At 45.0% G+C, this 24,017-nt stretch overlaps 1 protein-coding gene across 2 annotated transcripts in view; it reads right to left on the minus strand.

The window, feature by feature from the left end:
• LOC139061201 (probable lysosomal cobalamin transporter) overlaps positions 1-22,950 on the minus strand; it is a 46,781-nt gene extending 23,831 nt beyond the window's left edge. For both annotated transcript variants that reach the window (XM_070540853.1, XM_070540852.1), the window contains exons 1-6: positions 22,653-22,950; positions 18,387-18,627; positions 15,934-16,034; positions 12,780-12,847; positions 11,285-11,373; positions 7,622-7,695 (exon numbers count right to left, since the gene is read on the minus strand). In XM_070540853.1, coding sequence (XP_070396954.1) covers positions 7,622-7,695; positions 11,285-11,373; positions 12,780-12,847; positions 15,934-16,034; positions 18,387-18,627; positions 22,653-22,712 — 633 coding nt within the window. In that variant the 5' untranslated portion in view covers positions 22,713-22,950. The remainder of the gene's footprint in view (positions 1-7,621; positions 7,696-11,284; positions 11,374-12,779; positions 12,848-15,933; positions 16,035-18,386; positions 18,628-22,652) is intronic.
• Between the last annotated feature and the right edge of the window lie 1,067 nt (positions 22,951-24,017).

Raw genomic sequence — 24,017 nt, forward strand, 5'->3', positions numbered from 1 at the left:
GGAGGACCTTGACTCTTTGCCGGGACTTAGGCGTGCAGGGTTTACTTGAATAGTTTTACATTAGAACAAGATACATTCGACAGCCTAGCGTGGCTCCCAAATGGAGCACGCAAGACGAAGCATACCGCATACGAGCACGAAGCTCCTAACACGCAGCACAGAGCACGAGCACACTCTAGCAGCGACAAACAGCTGCTTATAAACTCCCTAGATCCCTAGGTGAGGGAAACGGCAGTTCACCGCCAATTCGTAGCGTCCAACGTCATTGAAGTTGACCCACCTCTTTGGAGGAGGAGGGCTCACACACACACATACGCACTTTGGATTCCCAGAACCCGAGTCGAGCGTGTCCTCATAGCCAGGTGGTCACGCCTGACCCCAGCCAGCGCCTCTAAATTCCAGAGCTGCCTTTCTCCTGTAGTCGCCTTGAGTGTCAGCAGACTGTACAAATCCTGGGGCCTGAGGAATACGTACCGCAAAGCACGCTTTTGTTAGGGAAGCTCTTCTTGCTGCAGAGAGACCATGAAGACCCGGCAAATCAACCAACAATACACGGGGCGCCAAACATGGCCAGCCTTGCTGCCATCGCTGATTCTCCAAACGAGGCGCATGGTGGATTAACGCTGCCGTAGTCTCTAGTCCTTAGAAGCAAGTACATGGTCGGCTAGCGCTGTTGTCCTCGCTGGTTCTCTGAAGGGCGCCACCACCGCGGATCTATCGAAGCACCTGCAGCGGACTGAGATAGTTTTGCAGAGCACTACCCCTGCAGGCCGATCCTAACAGCTCCTCCATGGCCCAGAAAATCTCACCTGGCCAGTGCTGACAACTGCTGGGCAGGAAGAGAATGGCTGGCGAGCAAGAATACGGCTTTGCTCTCTGCCATCCCTGCGCACTTGGCATGCCTTACACCATCTCACAACAACAGGCACAGAAGAGTCGATCCTGGCAACACAATACCACTCAGCATGCAAACACCCGGAATCAGGCTTCCTATCAAAATTTCAATGCGAGCCACTCAACTGGGAACCCAAAATTTTGCCCCAAAATTTCGTGCCGCCAAAGCGAGTGTTCATGTTCCCCCTGAGTTTGACCAAACCTGACTGTCGCGCTGCACAAGAGTAAAGGTCTACGCAGAACTGAACCAAAGGCTCTCAACGACCAATACCCGAACATAACTTAAGCAGCCTAGGTTCATGTACAGCCTGTTCTTACCCTATCACAGTGGCGTATTTATCTCACGTACTGTTGCCACTGAACAGTCTGGCCAACTCCACAGGTACGTAATCACAATCGTGCTAGCTTTGTGGTCCCTATTCCGAACATGTACTTGCGTTGCACGCAAACATTCCATCACGCTTACGTATCTTTCTCTAGTCCATACAAGACACGTAACTTAACCGAGCAACTAAACTTGCGTAACTCACGCACACCGCAGAACCCTTAAAAAATTGCGTCTGCTAAAAACTCGTTCCACGCACGCCCACTAGAGAAGTCAGAACACGGCCGCCCTAAACACACACGAGCAACCCAGTCATAAAGCTTCTGCTTCCTTCCGTTTGCACAGGACACGCACTAATGGAACTAAGAGCTCTTCTCAGTGCAAATTATGCACTTACTGAAAATCTACGTGCTTAACCTTAGAAAATTCAAAAACACTTATAAAGAAAAAAGCAGGTTAACTAATACACACACGCATTACCAAAGGGCTCTCACCGATAACCTTGACCTTCAGGTTACTCACACACACACACAAAAAAAGAAAGCCTATCTACTCATTAACGAACACTCGCGAAACTAAAGTTTTACCTAAAACACATCTTTCAAATCTCGGAGCTTCTCAAACAAACCTCATACCTTACCTATTGAAAGAAATTCTAGCCTCAAATCGCGAAAATTTTCAAATGCTAAAGAAAACACAGAAAACGTTTAACTTCTACGGAAGCTCTCTTGGCCTCCCGTTTCAAACGTTTACGTCTGACTCATACTTTTGTGCCGTACTCGAGGTGGTCGCGGTTCGAAAGCTATTCTGGCTACCCAGGAACAACAAAAGGGCTGACACACTATCAGTTCCTTCAAGACGTTACAGTCTCCTGCCAATTTGCGGCCTGGCGCCAGCATTTCATCACGAACTGAAATGGTGGTGCCGCGACTCCTTATCACCTCGTCTCGTCTTGCCACCTTGTGCTTCTTCGCACTACATGTTGCACTTCGAAAAGAACGCCGGAAGGACGAAGAATGTAACTGCCCCATGCCCTTTGTCCGCGTCCGTGCAGAACATGCTTCTCGGTCTCTTTTTGACCGGTGGCTTGAACGTGCTTGATGGGCACAAGTCGTCAACGACGCCCACATCTTTCTTTTATTTGCGCTCTGCCTTTTTGCGTCTGTCGCTGTCTTTGACTGCGCTATCTTATTTACCGCTTTCCTATCCTTATGGCGCTTCTTTCTGCAGCGCTTTCTCTTTGAATTCCCTTTCATGCTGCCCTCTCGCGCCTCGTGCTGGCCGGTACACATCTCGCCGGCCTGGATCGGTTTCCTACCCGCACATTCTGAGTGATTTTCATTTAAATCAGCTCTCACTTTGCCACGACTGGCAGACAGCCCAACCGACTCTGGAAGAATGCAGCAGTCTTTACTTAACCTATGCAACTCGCACTCCGGTGAACTGCCCCCTAATGCATTGCCCAGCTCACGCTGTTCATTGGCACACGGCTTGTCAGTCTCGATCGCTGGGTCACCGGCACAGTCCGAATGATTCTTAACTAAATCATCCCTCTCTTGGCTACCTAGACTGGTGCAGAGCTGCACCGATCCCTGAACAATGCAGTTGTTTTCACTTGAGCTACGGAGCTCGCAATCCTGCGAACTGCCCTCAACTGCATCGTCCAGCTGGCACTTCACTTCGACATGCAGATCTGACCTGACATGGGTGCTCGTGTCTGCTGGTTCAGCAGTACTCTGTACCCCGCTAACGACCTCGCTAACGTTACATGCGGCGCACACGCGCGGGCACGGCAACTGTGCCAATTCATTCACAGCTGGCCTAGCTGTCTCTACAGTGCTCTGTTGGCACAGCACCTCGTTGCTCTCACTCTGGCCTTTAAGGGCCTCTGCTGCCACTAAGGCATTGTTAACTGCTAGCACTTCGAGTTCACTTATGAACGTGCTGCTAATCTCGCAGGTGCTGCTACATCTCTCGGCTTTTGACCGAAATCTGCTATCGACTTCCTCCCACTTTCGCTGCATCCAGCCTACAAATTTCTCAAGCTGCTGTTGACTTCGTTCGATTGCCTGCTCTAAACCTTGAATCTCTTCATTCAATACAGCAGCGTACTGCCTCGTTGCTTCTGTGAGGCCTTTTTCCTGTGAAATGCTTTTCAGTTCGTGCCTAGCTTTTTCTTGTTTTTGCCTCATTTCTTCCTGTTCTTGCCTAATTGCTTCCTGTTCCCATTTTTTTCTTATAATTCGTTTGCCCATTTGTTCGATGAATTTCAAATCATTGTCACTTTGGAGAATGGTTTTACGAATTTCTGCTTCCATCAAGCTCTCCTCTAAGTCTACCTCGACCTCCTCACACAACCACAACAGGTCAGCTCTCGTCAAACACAATAGGACCATGGTCACTACTTTAAGCTTTGGCTCTGCTGTCACACAATACTTGCTGCGATACCTACGCAAATCAGAATACAAGTAAAAGATCCCCAGTGAATCAAATCTACATACACAAAGAAATTGAAGCCTGGTAAATCTTACAGCCAAAACCAAACGCTTACCCACTGAAGCAGCACCATATCACCAGACCTTCTCTGCCATATTCAGTCCGTTGCAAGAGCTGGTCAATCCCAAGTCGCCTTCAACTTGATTGGGATACCGGTCGGTCACTATGTGCCAAAGTCCGTGAGCTGCTGTTGCTGCCTACGCGTTGTAGGCCCATCTACGAGCCGTAGGCCGATCTCACCGCTGCCATTCCGTTGTAGGAGTTGGCGGTTGTAGTTGTAAGGAGGACCTTGACTCTTCGTCGGGACTTAGGCGTGCAGGGTTTACTTACATATTTTTACATTAGAACAAGATACATTCGACAGCCTAGCGTGGCTCCCAAATGGAGCACGCAAGACGATACGAGCACGAAGCTCCTAACACGCAGCACAGAGCACGAGCACACTCTAGCAGCGACAAACAGCTGCTTATAAACACTCTGTGTTCCCTAGATCCCTAGGTGAGGGAAACGGCAGTTCACCGCCAATTCGTAGCATCCAATGTCATTGAAGTTGACCCACTTTTTTTGGAGGAGGAGGGCTCACACACACACGTACACACTTTGGATTCCCAGAACCCGAGTTGAGCGTGTCCTCATAGCCAGGTGGTCACGCATGACCCCAGCCGGCGCCTCTAAATTCCAGAGCTGCCTTTCTCCTGTAGTCGCCACGAGTGTCAGCAGACTGCGACGAATCCTGGGGCCCGAGGAAAACGTACCACAAAGCACCCTTTCGTTAGTAAAGCTCTTCTTGCTGCTGAGAGACCATGAAGACCCGGCAAATCAACCAACAATACACGGGGCACCAAACATGGCCAGCCTTGCTGCCATTGCTGATTCTCCGAACGAGGCGCATGGTGGATTAACACTGCCGTAGTCTCCAGTCCTTTGAAGCAAGTACATGGTCGGCTAGCGCTGTTGTCCTCGCTGGTTCTCTGAAGGGCGCCACCACCACGGATCGATCGAAGCACCTGCAGCGGACTGAGATAGTTTTGCAAAGCACTACCCCTGCAGGCCGATCCTAACAATGGGCAATGGGGCAAATGTGTCAGAACGCTCTGGGCGTTCACTCATGACATTCGTGCGACTTGGACTGAACTTAATGTGCTGTCGTTTTGCCATCCATGTGTTGAACCCAACAAAGAGTTGAGCTTCCGCTGTATCATGAATGTCTTCATGGGGAGTGAGCTCTCAAGGAATGCGTGACATATGATCCCAAGATATGCAACGCAGAAGCTCAAATCACATTTTGCTCCAATCACATGAAGCAGCTTTAGCAGACTTTAAATTAAAATGGTATTTTTGCCAACATGTTGCTTTTCCTACTATTCAAACAAAAATTAACCACCACTAAAATTAATAATTTTATTTTGAGTAATTAGCATCTTACTTAGAAAAAAAATGTAATCTTGGTTGTTGTATGATCGGCATCCTGTGGTCGAAACCAAGCTGACAAGTTCTCAAAGTTCAGAACCACTCAAAAACTGCAGCAGCTTTTTACACTGGTACATCCTGTCAGAACTTGAGACACACGTGACCCAAGCAACATAGACTCATAAGCTTTCTCATACCACCTGTGTCGCACACGAATAAGAGCTGCCATGAAAATTTAGTTAACCCTCTATTGCATGGCGTCCCATGTTTGGCACATACCGGTGACCAGTTTTTTTTGCATGTGTGAAATGCCCAGTTGAGAATGTGATACCGTCAGAGTAATTCTCATAGTTATGTGCACCTATTATGGGCAAGTGCTGCCATCTCTTGAGCGATACGCAAAACAGAGGTGAAGTAGATTTTGGGAAGCGACGCGACACTCGGAGGTGGCAAACATGACAAATTGGGGTTTTTTTTCTCTTATAATTTTCGCCGCAGAAACAGAAAAATTATTTGCCATATTTTATGGTCTCATCAATTCAAGCCCGTTATTAGTTTCCTCAATTTCGTCTGCAACTACAGGAGATAAGCCGAAATCAGTGTGTGCCATATTTGGCACACTATGAACTTGAAAGGCAAAACTTGAAAGACAAAATGGCCCGAAGCTGCATGTCACTCTACCACAAGATGGCATTTTGTTGCTGGGTACGGTGAGGGTAAATCATCTACCAAACTGTAGCCTGAAAAGCGAAGAGGAACTGAAATGTAAAGGACTTGGCGCTTCAGAGGAACTCACAAGCATGATAGATGACGTGGAGCTATCGTGTGTGCGTTGGTATGATAACCATGCAGTGACATTTCTGTTGAGCATTGTTGGGAGAGATCAAGTCCAAAAGACTAAGCACTGGTTCACCTCCGCCAAGGAGTTTCGTGAAATTGAATGGAGGTCTACAACAGACACCTGGGCGGCGTCGACTTGCTGGACTCACTGCTTGGACTTTACTGCATACATATCAGGTCGAAGAAATGGCACTTTCGAATATGCTACACTTACTGGTAGTAGCAGAATGGTTATTGTACAGGAGGGTGCAGGAGCAGCTTGGGAAGAAACAAGCACTACCACTGGCTCAATTCAAAACAGAAATTGCAGAATGCCTTACCTCGCATAACAAGTGCCTACCCAACAAGCGACCAGGAAGGACTTCTAGTCAAGACATCGAATTGCAGGTTCAAGCCAAAAAAGCATGGGGACCAGCTGCCGCAACCACCCAAAGACATCCAATTTGACCAAGTCGGCCACTGGCCAGAATTTGATGAGAAAAGACAAAGATGTAAGTGGCCATCTTGCACAAAGAAGTCATCGGTAAACCGCAGGAAGTGCAACATTCATCTTTGCTGCAACGCAGCAAACAACTGTTTCATTTCATTCCACATATCACGCTAAAAAGACTACCGTCCGTGAAGCTTTGTTTTTCGCCCATGGCAGCAAGACCGCTCGGCCATCTTCATGGTGTGCCATATTTGGCACAGAGCTGTATCTTTATTAATACAGTCGTAATAACTTTGAAACATTTTGTATATGTGTTTGTTCGTTCAATCAATAATGAAAGGTGAAAAAATAATTTTTAAAATTATTTTTTCCTAATTCATGCAATAGAGGGTTAAAACAACTTCTGTATATAGATGTGGCGACTGCCACGCATGGGTTTTGTGATCACAAGTTATTTCGGGAAGGGCAGGCAGCAAGCGGTCATAGCTAAGTCACGGATGGCAGGGGCTGTGCACACACGACTGAACGAGGGACTGGGGCATGAAGTGCCGGAGTAATGACGCAAAATTATCCACTTACCAGTATTTTGCATCACATGGACATTAAAAACAAACACTAAATCAATTTATACTGATAAAGTGCTCTTTCCAAATTTCGATTTTTATAAATTTCAGAGTAACAAATTCATTATTATAAGATAATATGACAGTCAAAATTCAATATTTGAAATCTGCATCAAAAACCCAGTGTCGGGATGTCAGTATGACTTTTATATTTCAGCCATCATGGCTCTCTAAAGTATACCTGAAACTTGCAAAGTCTTTGAGTTTGTTTATTGTGGCTGGCGCATCATAGCCATAGTCACTTTGGTACCATTAAACCCCACATACCAACCTACCATGACTTTGTTTAGAATAAAATCTATCACACACGACAAGTAAAAGATAAAAACATGGAAAGTGAACTTGGAAAGTGAACTTGGAAGTCGAAGCTCGTCCTGTCACTTCTTTGTTTCTGTCTCTTAGTTGCACTGCTAGTCTGTTGTCATAAGTCACCAACCAGTCTGACAGTCGCAAGCGTTTGCACTGCAGTCACAGCAAGTGCTTAGACCGGTACTTGAAACCAATTTTGCGGCACAAGCAAACCCACAGCAGTCACTGAGCAGCTTCCAAGATCCATATATGCAAGACCTAACCTAACCTAGCACTACGTAAAACACTACTGACCGTGTAGACAATAAGCAGGAACATGCCAACCAGCACAAACAGTGACAGCAGGAACCTCAGGGAGTCCTCACCGCCTGCACAGTTCATGAGAAACACAAAAAACACACACACTCAAAGATGAATTATTTAAGTAACACAACATGCACTAACTCAAGTTATACAAAATCAGGATGTACAGAGCGTCAAAGGGAGAAAAAAAAAAGAAATTGTGGAGTTTGCCTCAGAAGTGCACGGCAGCTTATCAGGAATGCCATAGTCTAGGGCTTCGGATTAACTTCGGCTTCCTTGGGGTCCTTGAATGTGCACCTAATATGTGCACACAACTACTGTTGCCTTTTGCCACCACTGGAATGCAGCTACCAAGGCTGGCATTCAAGACCTCAGACCTTGTGCTCAGCTGCAGAAGGCCACACCGCTGAGAGAGAAAGATAGAACGATCGCTCTAGGCATAGACGTTGGGAAGCAGGCAGAGAGAAGGGAGCAAAGTATGTCTCCCACGCAATGCTTAATGGTTAAACGACACTTTGATGTTAGTGGATCACCACACCGAGTTCGCAGAAAAGGTTACCTTCTTAAGGCCAGTGCGTTTCCTGGAATGTCTTTTAGCCATTCCCATTCCCAGACTATGTGAATGAAGTTACCTCCCTTGAGCACGCAGAGCAGTTCCCTTGCAAAGGTTACTGCAGTGGCCACTGACATAAGGTGAGGATGTTGTCAGTCTTGGCATACCTTTGCTCTTGCCCTGGTTAAAAGGACTTGTGCCCCTTGGTATTCAATGCAATATCGAGCTACAGGTGGCAGCACCATTGGAAGTTTCGTACGCAACACGACATGTGATTTAGTTTTTTTCGGCATGGTCTGCACCCACGATGTCTGAAACATGCCATGAAAATGGCTGTGAAGAAAGTCGGCAGAATTCAGTGCAGATAGGTGGTCGGCGACACGCACTGAACTGTTTGTACTGGCACTTCACTGTGAATGATCTGGCCCGATTTTACGGCAATAAAACGCCCTGACTGCAGTGAACTGATTATATATTGCCCTCCAATGTCACGCCTTTGCACGAAATGCACCCAGTTTTTTTCTTCTTTATTTGAAGGAAGAGCAAACTGTCATTCAATGGGCAACTCGCACTCGGTCAACTCGTGTGTTTCGGCACTTCCCAGGAGATTTTAGTGTATGTTTTGCTAGTGTTCTGTATGCTCAGCTCGAAATGTTGTGCAAATTAATTATTACCGCATCCTCTGCAAATATTGCACAGGTTATAAAAAAGTCAGCACCCTTTACAACGAAGTTAAAGTGGTGAGATAATGTGCATTTTACATCACTAAATTTAGGCATACATTTTTGCTTCTTTCTTTTCCTTAATTTGCCATGACACGTAAGCAGTTCATGAGTTAAACAGGCTAATTCACCATGCGTGACAGCATGTTAGCAGGATCGCCAGGTCCCTTCCGAATATTTTTATCGTAGTAGCACTAAAAATGTGTAATTAAGGCACAAAGCTGCCCTTGCAAGGTTATGCGCAAAGACTGTGATCATTCAAGGGGCTAAAATCACTAAGTTGTTTTATTTCAGCTAAAATAATGGCCACTGCTTTCCGTCCAGCTAACAACTCCACACTGAAGAGCTAAAGGAAAAGAGCTAAAATTATGTACTATTGACAGTTTGGATCTCAGTGAGCAAATGGCATTGCCATTGACTCAGCTAACAGTTAAGTAAAGCTAAACACAAGGAATTTATTTACCGTCGTTGACCAATCATTCGGACCAGCTCAATTATTCCAACAACCCCGCAGCACCACCCCCTTCACATGCAACATGGCGTGCAAGTTAGTTTTTTGGGCACGATGTATACCCAAAACATGCCGTGAAAGTGGCTGGGAAGACGGTTGACAAGAATTCAAGTTGTCTACCATACTCTCACTTTTGCTGAAGAAGTGGGTTCTTGGCTTTCCAAGAGTCATACAGCTGCAGCGTGTAGATCTGTGCTAACTCGACACCAAACCAGAACTTAGGTCCACACCAGGCAAAGCTGTGCTTTAGACCTAACAGCCAAGACAGTGCAGCTACAACGGAAATTGTTCAGCAGCAGAACACAACACCACGGCTACTGAACTCACACAGTGGGTAGGCATGCACAAGTGATTTTGTTCTTGATGCGACTTCTGTATGGTTTTTTCCAATTACCAGCAGCAAGAGACCTACAGCTGGGTTGAAACAGGGAATAGAAGATCAACACCAAAGGCTAGCCTAAACTAGCCAAATATTTCTCTTCAAAGTGAAATTGCACATCTATTGTCTTTTTTTTGTATAAAATATCAAATTCAAGCGTACTTTTCCTTTTCCTCCTTTTTTTTTTCACTTACATTGTCTGGGTTCATCAACTATTGGTGAAAACACGTCGTCCATATTCAAGCAGGTACAACTTCAGCATTTTTTCTTACTTCATTGGGAAATGTGCCCTATGCAGCGCCTAATGCAGATGTCTATAATGGAAAATTGGTCCTCTGGCTTTCAAGCTAACTATAAGTTGCTGTGAGCTCTTGCATTCTGATGATGTGTGTTTCCCTTAAAAGCGAATGACCCTGTATATGTCAACACACAGTGACATGTCATGGATGTCATGGCCCACACTAACCAACTTTTCAATCCTTCTTTGGCAAAAAGCAGGTGCTGATCAGAAACCACCTTCATGCTTACATCACATCTATCATTGACTCTAGTACATTCAGGATGGCTATTACTGATTATACCGTGCAACACTTTTGCTCGTTTGTATGTTTATTTTACTCTTATACCAAATGTTACCATTTTTCTTTTTTAGTTTGGACAGGCTTCATTAAAAATGCCTCATGGAGCACACGGTGTAACAAAGCCTCTTCAGGTAGATTACCCAAAAAAATGTGAACATTACTTGCACAAGAATTTCAATGTCCAGACAACTTACCCACAATTCATCTTTTTTGTTTCATTCACTAAACAAGTTATTCATTTTAGGGCTCATTCTGTAATTGAATAAAGCCAAGCAAACAAGTTATGTTTCTAAAGTAAAGTCCTAAGACTAGCACTACAAATGACATATCCTTCCAAAAACCCTGCAAAGAAATGCAATGGTACTCCCGTTAGGACTGTCCATAAATACTACAGAGTTCTTGGGGAAAACTTTACTGGAACGCCGACGGAATTCATAACACATTTTAACGACAGGTTATGACAAAAGTTGCGCTTTTCTTAAAATTTCTGCAAAGTAAACAGGATTTCACTACTGCTCCGCTTAAATTTTTGGATTGCCAAGAGCACCCTAATTTGAATAGTAATTAGAAAGTTGATAAGTGGTTATTCTTACCTGACTACCTAGACACTACACTTTCTCATGAAGGTAGCTCATGCCTCTCCGATAAATCTGCCAGAAAAGGCACAGCAGTGTTACCTGTCAAAGGCAATTTAAACAAAACCATGTTTGAACTAAAAATTACCTAGGAGAATATTTGAGGACAGCACACATCTTTGTACAGAAGGATTTTCAACTCTTCTATACAAAATATACCGAGGTGGTACAACACTGCTGCTCTGTTTTTTCTTTGTTGTGGCCGTAAAGCCTAATTATAATTACACTCTTGATTCTTGAGCACGGAGGGAAAGTAAGCAAACAAACACTCACGGCTGGCTGCCAGTTCATCCACCAGAAAACGGATCTTGTCCCACTCCGTGCTGTTGCTCGGAGGAGCCTGCCTCAATGGAATTACTGCCCTGCATGTCGGAGCGGTTGCCGATATGGGATTAGTACTCCAGCGATGGCACCTCGGTGGCTCATGTAATGAATGACAGCAGATATGCAAGTCTCGCAGCGAAAGCAATTCTTTTACAGGAGAAAAAAGTAATTAAAACCTGGGTCCAATGTTTTGAAGCTACTGACCGATTCATAAGACACAGAAAATGGATTGTTAACAATGTGCCAAGAATAAAACATATTGAAAAGGAAACAAATTGTGGACATGTATGGAAGTCTCATTCCAAACTTTACACAGCCATAAGCTGGAACTGTCCAACAGTGCTCTCTTTATTGGACTCATGTTTTAGTGGGAAAGATCTGCACTGAAGCATCGCTGACATGTTCCCGGTTAACATGCTCCCAATAAAAAAAAGTCATTCCCACTGGACTCTTTTAGCTTGCTGTTATATTCCCAGTTAACATGATTCCCCCTGGTAGGTATGTTCAATGCTTCAGATAAATATTGATTGTATTATGCACTTCAGGAATCCCATAAGACAAATTAACATGTTAATGTATCCAGCCTCAATGCTCGCAGAGGCTTTCTTTAGTGTACCACATGTCCGAGTTGCCATGGTAACTCCAACAATGCACTCAGTGTGTGCTTCCGTTGCACTGTGCCCTGCAGATGAAGAGGCCAGAGCATTGCAAATCGAGGTTATGGCACTAAATATGCAACCACCATTGGTTACAACCAACACCCCAAGTGTTCCTTTGTTGTTGTTGTTTGTTCCAAGTGTAGTTTTGAACAAGCTAAAGCACCTTGCAATCCACATCCTAATCCACTCATCACCTAAAAATCTGCAAAGTGGACCTCAGATCAATTGCACAGTTGACATTTGTCACAATGATCAAAATGAGTTCAGTTCATCACAAAATAATACTGGTCAAAATGGTTAAACAAAGTACATAATGGAAAAATTGTAAATGGACACCAAGATTCACGCTCAGCGGCACTTTCCAATTTATTATTTTTTGTTTTACAAACAGGCTTTAGACATATGTATGTAGCATGGCTAGCACAGATTTAATTTCATTGTAGCAGTGCTGTTTACAATGTGAATTTGTATGCTTGCTTGTATTAAAATCTGAAATGGCTTTTAAGTCCCATTACCTCAGTCCTACACCTGTGGGACCACTTCTGCTACTGTTTACAATATCGGACGTTGAACCCACCTTTGTGGCAATGGTAAGGTCTAGGTTAAAAGGAATATGCTTGCCTTGAACACTCTACTGCAGCTGCTAGTGCTTTATGACAGCCACGGACCATCTATTAATATTTGGACAACCTCCACACGCACATGCTCGCAGCAGCTGCGGCTGTTCCATGGCATGGCCTACAAACATGACAAGAGCTAAGAAGGAAAGCCACTGAGGGACTCACCCAATAGTGAGCAGCACACCAGCCACCAAGAGGAAGAGGACGGTGTACTTCAGTGCCGACACAGCCTGCTGCACACAGACACACACAGAGAGCTTTTCCCCAAGCCAAATTGACCACAGGGGCACGGTTCTTGCAAATACATTTGACCCTCAAAGGGTCAAACTTATTCACCGTGGCCAATGACATGGTGTATGCTGGGAGCGCTTCAAGCCAATAAAGTGGCCGCTGGAAGCTAAATTTTCATTTAGGACCCGAATTTTATAAAAGGCACTTTAAAAAATCGGTAAGTTCGAAAAAATGAAAGTCCTAAGTTTACAAATTCGTAGCTCTACACGAAGAACAGACATCGCAGTTCTTTAAACTGCATCCGTTAAAGCATTCAAAGCAGACAAATTTGATGCATCGATATACATCTTACGCAAATTTGTTGCATTGCTTGGAAGGATTTTTCAAAAGTCCTGATCACACACTGGCGGTCTACTTAAGAGCCATATACATAATACATCAATGTTGTCCGCTTATCTATTAGAAATTATTAGATACAATTTACAGAATTGTGATATTGCTTTTCACTGCTGAGTTAGAGTTGTAACCTTCATAGTGTTGTTTCCTGAAAATTTGAAATTTCATGACATTGACAGCATAAATGCAAATTTCACTACCAACAGTCACTAGATTTTAACTTTTCATTTAAATGGAATGAACCTCATCAAGTTGGGTGCAGTGGTTGCCGAGAAAAGTCACTTAAAAAGAATTAAATTATGGGGTTTTAAGTGCCAAAACCACTTTCCGATTATGGGGCATACCGTAGTGGGGGACTCCAGAAATTTGGACCACCCAGAGTTCTTTAACGTGCACCTAAATCTAAGCAAACAGATGTTTTCGCATTTCCCCTCCATGGAAATGTCAGTGGGGGCAAAAAAGAAAGAAAGAAAAAGAAAGAAACATTTTTTTTTCTTTTCTCTTTACCATGTATTTAGATAGAAGCCCCCGAGCTAAAGCTTCCTCTTAAGTGTACTTTGAGCGAGTGCATGTCACTGCTAGCGTAATTCGCAGGCTGCCACACGGGAAGGCTTAGTGACACTTTGCTGCAGACCACACTTGCCGACGAGCGTGTTCCGCAAACACACTTCACGGGACCAAAGTGTGTAGTACACTTCACGGGAGCAAAGTGTGTAGCTTCGTTAGCAATGAGTAAAAAAAATAAGTAATGTACTACTGAAAACAGAACTGGGAGTAATTTAACATGTTTTTTTTTAAATGCTAACGTTACAAGACAATAAAGGGTGCCAAACTTAAAAAGAAAAAAAAAGAAAGCAGCAGCAAAAAAAAAAGTACTCTAATTCTCGGGCTGTTTACGGTCATGCCGGGTAATGGCCGCGCAGTTGTTTGGCGGAATGCGTCATTTGGACTGGGTATTGGTCAAGTATTCTTGTCTTGTTCTAGTTCTAATCTAGTTACTGAGGTAGTAATGAATTACTTGCACTTAAGTTGATTGTAAATGCCGTTTCTAACAATAAGAAACTGTTTCTGTGCAGGCATTTTTAAATTAACAAATATATGCTTTGCCTTTTGACTCCCGACTGCCATCACCACCAATATGAAAGAACGCTTTTCTTTCTCGCGCAGCAGTGGGCCACCAAAATGATGCTCAGTGCGCTGACGCGCATTTGCTCAAAGTGAACTCTGGTTTTCCTGTTTGACAGACGTATAAGCCTCTCTTGAATGCATGTTAAATGAAGGCTTTCACCTGTTGGGCATGCTTAGCCTGCTCTGGTGTGAGCCGTATCGTTGCACAATCTTTGCAACGAAGTGACGTTTGTCCCAAGCACTTTGTTACAAAGGTGTTTGATTGTATTTGGCTCGTTCCTGCAGAGTGTGCTCGTTAGCAAAAACCCACTCCTGGCACAGTAGTGTAATATGCCTTTCTAGTACATTACCACCGTTTACATGGGTACGATCTGCTAAAAAAATCCAATGTAATGTGCCATGTTGCATTCGTGTAAAAACAGCAGTAGAAGAATCGCCTGCTAGATTCATTCTTCATAGAAGAATATTCTGCTAGGCTGGTCAATGAAACAGTGCTATGGCTACTGAAGCACAAAACCAATAAAAACATGATGGTGAAATGACATGAGCACAAGTACAACCGTGTCATGTTGTCTGTCCCTCAGGTTAGCCCATCCCTCGCGTCTGTCTCTATGATAAGGACTGCTTAAGTGAAATGACATTGTGTTTGTAGGGCAGTGAACTGTAATGAATTTGACAGTTTACTTAAACACTGCCCGCTTGTTTGTGATACACACATGTATGAAAGCAGAGCTGAATACTTCTAGATACAGTGGTTGCGACTGGGCTTTGTCCTGTTTACTTGTTTCTATCTTGGTCCTTGCTTTTGGATTTGTCCAAATTAGTCTTCTCTGCGCAGATAAAACTAGTGTTCAGATATTGGCAAGCTGCCACTGTCATAGATGACCTTTTCTTATTAAGCAAGAAAGGGATGCCACAACCGTGAAAATACGATTCCAGCTCTTATGAAGGTTCAACTAAATGTGTACCATTCATAAGAGGCAAATCACAGTCAATCGTGACAGTTGGTAAAACATGTTGCATTTAGGCACGAAACAAAGTGCAGTATTCTTTCGTAGAATAGTTCTTGGATGGTACCTCCTCACACGGCTGCCTGTGTACACCATCGTGCCAGTGTGGGACCCTCCCTGCATGGCTCAAAGCTTGTAGGAACACCTAACACAGCCCGACCTCTGAGGTTACTCCTTGAACACCTATGCAGGTGACTGCGTTGTTCACAATTTATGTAAATCTTGGATGAATTGTTTGGTCCCTTCAGTCATGGTTCTCTCTACATTTTAAGTTCACCTCTAGGCATATGATGCAAGGTTTTTAGGGCAGTTTTTAAAACGTAAGTTGAGTCTATATTCAGCTTCAGCACCCCTTCACAAGTTCCAGCTTTAATGCACAACCATCTTACTAAAGGATATATTTATTTCTAAAGAGGCGAAACACGGAGAGGAAAAATGATTACGACAGGGGTGGTTTTTGTGCCATCCTTTAAGCAACACATGTTTTCCAGCAAGCACCAACCAGGCCAAGAACAAGCCCTACTGAAGTGCAGCTGTGTCGTCTGCACACCCACCGAGCAGGCTCCCCTGTCGATGGTGTCATCCTTCTCCTCCGAGAAGAAGTAGGCAAAGGGCAGCACCACGAAGGCCAGCAATACCAGCAGTCCATACAGCACTGCGAGCATAGAAGCCACGTGAGGTAGAGCTCATCAATAGCACCAGTCACAGCGAAGCTTTTCTATAGGGCCCGTGCTTCAGAATTAGGTCACGGTGGTGAAAAGCGTGGCGTCCTGCTAGCTGTAGCGTCACCTATCGACATAAAATTTCCCTGCCCCAAGCCACCACAATGAAAATTCAAATTATGGGACGCTGCGGGAGGGATTAGGGTTTCCAGTATTATTTCGACCCCCTGGAGGTTGAGAAGTACTGAAAGTTGGATCAGTTGTTACAGGTTCATTTCTGGTGTAATGGCACCACAGAAGGTAATTGCCAGGACGAAAAAAGTAGAGACGTTAAACACAACTGCAGACAAGTGGCAATTGTATCCAATAGGCCAACATTTTGGTCCTCGTTTACTTTCTGTGGCACCACTACACCAGAAATGCACCTGGGGTTCTATAACGTGCACTTGGAAATACACGGGCGTTTTTGCATTTTGCCTCCAGTGTGGTGCTGCTGCGGCGGCCAGGTAATAATAATATTTGGGGTTTTACGTGCCAAAACCACTTTCTGATTATGAGGCACGCCGTAGTGGAGGACTCCGGAAATTTTGACCACCTGGGGTTCTTTAACGTGCGCCTAAATCTAAGCACACGGGTGTTTTCGCATTTCGCCCCCATCCAAATGCGGCCGCCGTGGCCGGGATTCGATCCCGCGACCTCGTGCTCAGCAGCCCAACACCATAGCCACTGAGCAACCACGGCGGGTAGGCGGCCAGGTATAAAACCCATAACCGCATGCTGGACAGTGTTGGACAGTGTTGGACAGTGCTGGACAGGATAGTGGCAGGCACACCAAAAGGCAAAATCTAAGTAGATGCACGAACTCACTGGAAGCAAATCCAAACAAATTACTACACTGCATTTTGCTGTGTGGTAGCACCAAGCCACAAGAAATGTCACTCAGTGAAGCGGCGAAAATACCTCTCTCGAAGTGGCACTAAATTTGTCCCTTTGGACAGCATATAAAATACGGAAGCATACTCGTACTAAACCTACTGGGACGAAGGACTTGTGTGAGAAGTTCAGCAAGCTCAGCAGAAATGGAAATACACAGCACATTTCATTTGCACATGCATCACAATGCGAACGCAAGGCACATGGCCATGAGTTTTATGCAAATATGTCTTCCAAACATGAAATATATGTACACAATGAGCAAAGCCAGAGCCTTGAGTGAACACTATTTACTTCGCGGAAAGTCTGATGCCTACTCACAATTGCGTTATTGCGGGGACTACTATCTAGGCTGTATAGTAAGCCTCATATTCACAAAAGAGCCTGAGCCCAGCAGGATGGATTTTGAGTATGGCCCAAGCCTGTACATACATAGCACATTTATTAGGCAGGAGATTCTGAGAGGATACACTGTACACCAAGCACATGTTAGGTTAAACAGGACAACTTATATCAGAGCAAAGGCATCGCTAGACCTTCCTACAATCATCCAAAGGCCACTCACCTGCCCATCAAAGCAGCTGTCCTGGTTATGCACATACACACTCCCACAAAAGATAACACGGTTCAAAGAATTACATTGTGTGCAGATATTAAGCACTAGCACCTGCGATTGGCCACTTGTTCTCATTTGAACAAGGCCACTGCTACCATCAATCATTATAATTAAAAGCCCATCGCTGCAACACGGAAAGGCAAACTTAAATATAGGAAACCAACCCTCTGCTTTGTTCGTGTGCAGACCAGTGCATAAATGTGACAGCTACAAAATAGATAGCAAACTTACATTCCTCTCAGCTGAAATGTTAAAACATGATAGCCATTCACTCTGTCTTAACTCCATGCTTGCATCGCAGCTGCCAAGTTTTTCCAAGCTTAGCGGCCAATGCCATGGTAAACGCTGGGAGCAACTGAAGCCCATAAAGCATTTTTTTCAAGTTTATGCCAGTGTTTTGTCCACCAAACCAAATAAATATATATTTTGCCATTCTTCAGGCTGTGCCCACATCAGTGACACCAAATGGGCAGCCAAGATTTGCTTGTGGCAAAGACCGTTCCGGCTGAAATTTTATAAAGGATGGCAATGAATTTAGGACTCTTTGAAAAAAGCATTAGGTTTAGAATTCTTAATTTATCCTGCCATATGGGAGAAGGAGAGCGTTTTGCCATAAAAAACATGCTCCATGGTGTTAAGTCTTAACCCAACAACATGAAACATGTTCACCGATGCACCAGTAACATTCTACGAAAACATATGCCTAGTCTTTGGATCAACAATGTAAAAGCAGGTAGCAGCAGTCAGCCCCAGCCTTGACTCTAGCAGCAGAGAAGGCTCAAAATTCTGCACAAACCGAAGTAGGCAAGCTGGACTTGCGACTGCAATGCCTTTCGGTAAGACTCATTGGCCGCCCAGGGCTGGAAGGTGCCGTCGTCCCCTTTCATGGCAGACACAAGGGAGACGTCTGCTGGCACAAGGGCGGCTGCCGCCAGGCTGGTGGCCAGGGAGATTGTGCCACATGCCAGGACAAGGGGCTCCCGCTCTCGGCGCAGGCTCAGCCGCCACAGGTACACCCAGGACACGCAGAGGCACAGCTGTACGCCAGGAGAGAGGCACCATCTTTAATGAAAGCTGGAGATATTTGCCTGGCTGACGGCCTGGCATGCTGCTCCAGGCTAGACAGGATAACGATTCTGGGTGGAAGTAGGGATGCAGCAGCATGTTAATTATTAGAGGTTTCTCAGATAATGAAAGGTGAGGTATGTCGTGTATCAATGACAGGTCTGTTGCCCTCTTTCCTTTGGAGAGACTGTTCATCAAGAGCCTGTTGCAAGCGCAGGGATAAGCATTCGGAGTATTTTTAGTATGCTGTCCAGTGCACGTTTCTACGTAATGGCCGTTATTGTAAGCAAAACAAGCAGTTGAAAGTTAGCAGTCCCCTTGTCCCCTTTCCCTTTCCTCTTCATGCTAAGAGGTTAAAGGCATTATCGTCTGAACTTGTTCAGTAACTAGCCCAGCAACATGTACTACTCCAGATGTTGGGTGAAAGTTATGACACACACTGTAACCAGAAAAGGACACAAACAGCACATACATCGACAGACACACACACACACACTCAAACTTAGCATGAAGTCCGATTGACAGGTGCAGCTCTAATAAATTCCAGAAGCTCTTTGGCTGCACCAAGTGCACAAACAGCTAGCAAGACTGCCAGAATAGTTCGTTCACAATCAGATGAAAACAGTGCTACCACATGGAACAAGACAACAAGGAGCACACAGACCCAGCACCCTAGGCGCACGCTCCTTATTGTCCCGTCACATGTAGCGGCGCTGTTTTCATCTAAGCACAAGTAATGCTTCACCACGAGCCAAGAATGTCCTACAGTTTCATGTTTAGAGTCTTGATACAAATGCAACGTAGCCTTCACAGACTGTCTGTCTGAAGAATGCCGACGGCAGTAGCATAAAACATTCTGCAAGTTCTCAGAAGCATCTGACGCGGACAACATCAGTGAGTCTATTAATTGAAGTTTGCATTTAAAGTAGTTGTTGTGTGCTACGTTGAGCCAGATGTGGTGAAGCCGTGCTTGGTCATGTCGAGAAGCTCAGTCTTCGCAGGATGTTGAACTCGCAAGACAGGTCAGACACATGCATAAACTCGGCAGTGTGATGGTACCAAATGCTACACCGTAAAGAGACTCCAACATGACGTGGCTGTCTTCTGGCTAAAATGATAGCTTATTTGCACTCGAATTGTTTACAAACGTGATATTTTGTTTAAAAGGAGAATAAAGTCAAGCAATAAATGTAGACAGCTAGGTTATTCTTCTAAGAGCCTTGTTTGTTTTATTGCAAAGCTTTATTAGAAAGTAGGATGGGTTTTGATGCTGCAGTGGGTTGACACCAAAGAGAAGGCACTGTGGAGAGGGTTTGTGGTGGAGAGGAGTGCACAGCATGGTGCCGATCGATTGGTTGCATCAGTGATGACATCATCCCTGCTGCAGTGTACACATTGACCTCAGTCGCAGCAGAAAAATCACATCACAGCGGCATGTGTTAGACCTTTGCTCTGGATTGGTATGTTGTGCAACACTACAAAGAGAGCTCCAGACAATGCGGCCCTAAATCAATGTGGAGTGATGCAGCATGTGAAGCGGCTTTAGCCAAAAGATAACAATCTAGACTAAAGCAGGAGACAGCATATTTTTTTTTAATGCGGGCGAGTGATGAAAGGTGTGATTGGACCACGGAGTAAGATAAGACAGGAGTGCCGACTCTGCTCATCTGGAAGGGACACATTCTGCAATGCCGGTTTCTTCTTCACAGAGTGTTTGCCAGATGGCGCTACGGATGAGGAAAAACTGTGGAGGGGAGAAACGGGTCCTCCAAGAAACCGAAGGAGCAGAGGCAAGCTCAGGTCTTTCTGTCGTTGCTATAGCAATGGCACATGGTCACGCTTAGTCATGTTCCTGCACCTGCCTGCCTATCTGTTTTGTCGTCTGCTCTGCCCAAGCCCTGACGCCTGTAGTGTGCATAGCTCTTGCGGTTCATGGAGTGATGTTAGCAGAAAGAACAAGTATTTGTATCATTTTATTTCATTCATTTTATACAGGCCAAACACAGGGCATTTGTAGGGTGCACTACATAGAATTATACAGGACACAGGAACAGAAAATAAACCAATTACGGAAACTAAGGAGGAAAGAAAAACGAGGAAAAAAGGAGGGGGGCATAACGGCAGTTGGCGCAGTTTTGAGCAATGACAGATGACAGCAAAAAGAAGCTTTTAATGGAAAGGCGACATTTATCACTCTTTTTATCTGAGCATCTATCAATACAAAGATGCTTCACTTGCTTCTTTTTTACTCACAATGCTTTTCATGTTGCCCAGTTCTCTTGCGAGCAAAATTGCTGCATTCTCATCAAAACATAATAATGCAGAATTCCTGCTAGTGTATCCTGCTTATGAACTTCACAAGAGAAGCTGAGCTTGTTATGTCTCCAATGCACAGTCAATTGTTGCTTTGTAGACATTCATCGACTTTGCATGGCAAGGAAAGTAGTCCTCGGCATCGCGTGGCGATGTGTCCACAAGTCTTGTGTAGTACGGACACCGATCAGTGTCATAGATAGTGCTCCTTCTGTGCCTCCACAGCCCCAAGGAGATAATGTAAGCACACTGAGGGTCCCACCTAGGTACATTTGCTTTGCGGGACCACCCCTGCACATCTTTATCTTGTCAAAAGTCTCTATGATGAGCTCGAAGTATTCTATGGTAATTGGTTGTCCCTTCAAGGTCAATTCAAGGCCTGGCACCCTGCAGGAGTGGCTCGATCCGCCATCGCACATCGGGCCCAAGGTCTCACACCAGCTTTGGCGTGGTTTTCTGGACTTTTTCAGGGAAAACGAAGGGCCTGGCCGCCTCTTTGCAGAGCCGACCTCGAGACCACTCCCCCTCGAGGAAGAAGAGAGCACCTGTCCCCCTCCCCCATAGAGCAGCCCTTTTCTGCCGCAAGGCTTCGCCTATTAAATGCAGAAATAAAGACATTTAAGAAAGAACAAAAAACTGATAGCACAGAGACACGCAACATGGCAAATTAGTTCTATTGAACTCCACAAGGTATGTAGCACAAGGCGACAGAAGTAACTCGCACGGGTTTCTCTTAATTTTAAAGAAAGCTTCTCAGTTGAGGAAAAATTCGTCCTGGTCTGGGATGGGTCTTTGCCGCAAAGTCCAGTGACACAATAGCAGCACCTGCATAGTCCCCTCCAGTTTCTCTCATTCGTAATCTTTCCTTTCCATTCTCTTCAGAGTAGGCGCAGATAAAAAAAGACGAATCAACAATATCGGCAACTTTTACAATGAACTCGTCTTGCAGGGTAAAAAGCTAACAATAAAGAGATTGCTTGTTGATTGAAGTTGTTGCACAGCAAAAACACTGCAATTGTAGGAGGTCTGTGTGAAGAATTAATATACATGCGCACCACTGGTATAGTCCATTGGTCTGCCAGACGCTCACAACTCTTTAATATGTACATTTACCAGACAGGAGGTGACACCAGCCAGGGTCTTGAGCTTAATACTTACAAAGTGATCACTAAGTGATGAAGTAAAGAAAATTAAGTTCATGAATTTGATTGTCACTTAAATTAAGCGACTAATCAAATTCATAAACCTCGCTTCAGACTAATAAAGAAATGTGTTATGCTGAACAGGCCATCTTGGGGGGAATAGACTTGTTCCTGGTTTGGCGTGGAACAAATGTCACGCATTTACTATCTCGATTTAACTTGTCACCTTAATTCCTCGTTGACAGCAGAGTTCAACTAAACGCACGCAACTTACATTACAGGCTGCCCACTGATTCGTAATTAAATTACTTTGGAGCGATCTATGTTTTTTTTTTTTTTTCGGTGAGTATACATGAACATTGTAATGCGGCGTCTCTCACAACAGAAAGCTAGCCTATATGGTTTCGGGTAGGGCTTACAAACGCGCGAGCGCAGCACACATAGGAATCGCACTGCAGAGCGACGTATATGCTTCTTTCGAAAGATGACACACTAGAATACCAGTACGTCGTCTAGCGACTGCCGAAACGTCAATCACTCACCAGACAAGCAGCGCCGAACGGTGCCCATACTGCCAAGAGAACATCGTCTGGGACCGCCATGCGCGTCTTCACAAAGCAAGGAGTGACGCTACGGACCCTCCGTCACGGTCACAAGAGAGCTTTAGGCGAAAGCCTAGTAACGTCAGCGGTGGGCAACACCTCCGTCAACACTTAAGGCAAGAGAAAGTACGACAAGTAGCACAACCGCTACAACAGCTATCAGAAACCGCTAGGTGCGATAGCGAGTACACCACGCATGAGTACACACTCTGGTTCGACGCAGCTGACAAGCGAGCAGAAGCATGTCACGTGGTATTTATTTATCGCCTCCGAGATTCAAAACGTAACCTATAGAAATCTCGGAGGCGATGCTCGAATTAATTCTTGCAATTTTCGCAACGTCCAGGAAAGCCGTCCACGCTGCATGTTTGTTAGTTGAAAGCGTTGAAAAAAGCATGGAAAACCCGAAAAGTCGAGTACAGTAAGCGGCAACGAAGCGCTTATGCACTTATCGCTTTCCCGAGTCCCAAGTTTTTTCTTCAAGTGTGCGTAAACATGTGGGACTTTCGACTTCGCGTGCTGTTGTCTCCCCGAATATATCGTTGTCCGCTTGTCTCTGCGCACGCTGCCTTTGTTGTCGGTGGTAAAGGCGGCCTGTGTATCTCTGCACACCAGTTCTGTTTTCCGTGGCGCAAACCACTAGAGATCCGACCAAGGAGTTTGTAAAGATATTAGTGACCGTCGGAGTTTACATTTACGTAAAGAGTTAATCGTCCTATGTCCTTCTTGAAAACTTTGCTCAACCTACTTTCCTGTCAACAATACAATATGTCACGCTGATAACGCGCATACCGTTTGTGACCTGCAAGTAGAGTGTACTAGCACTGCAAGTATGCCAAGCTGCTAAGCCTAACGCGCGCGCCATTCCTGCCCTAGAATGGAAAGCACATTAAGCAGATAATGGAGGGCTCATTCCCCACCTTCCTCAAACTTCAGCTTCCGTTATCCTTACGCAGAACAGAACAAATTCAATATCCCCGCCAGCTGTGTCCTTCCGGTCGCCGGTAACAGAGGTGCATAGCCGCTCTCGCACTCCTTTCAGCCTCCGCAAATGTCTCAAGACCTCTGTTCAAGAATACTTCCTAAACCCCTGCCACACTATATGACGCGTCAGTCGCAATGACAACATTTGCTCTTGAAACCGTGGCGTCAAAGCACAGTCGTTTCCTCTCATTATTTTTTTTTTTCGCCCTGTTGATTTGTTTCCAATGGAACCGTCATTGGTAGTAGGAGCTACGACCGGCAATCTCAAGGAACAAATTTCTTTTTCCCAACCATGCTCGCAACCACTCCTCCTCACGCATG

Source organism: Dermacentor albipictus, chromosome 6 (assembly GCF_038994185.2).
Source record: "Dermacentor albipictus isolate Rhodes 1998 colony chromosome 6, USDA_Dalb.pri_finalv2, whole genome shotgun sequence".
In the NCBI taxonomy this organism is placed as follows: Eukaryota; Metazoa; Arthropoda; class Arachnida; order Ixodida; family Ixodidae; genus Dermacentor; species Dermacentor albipictus.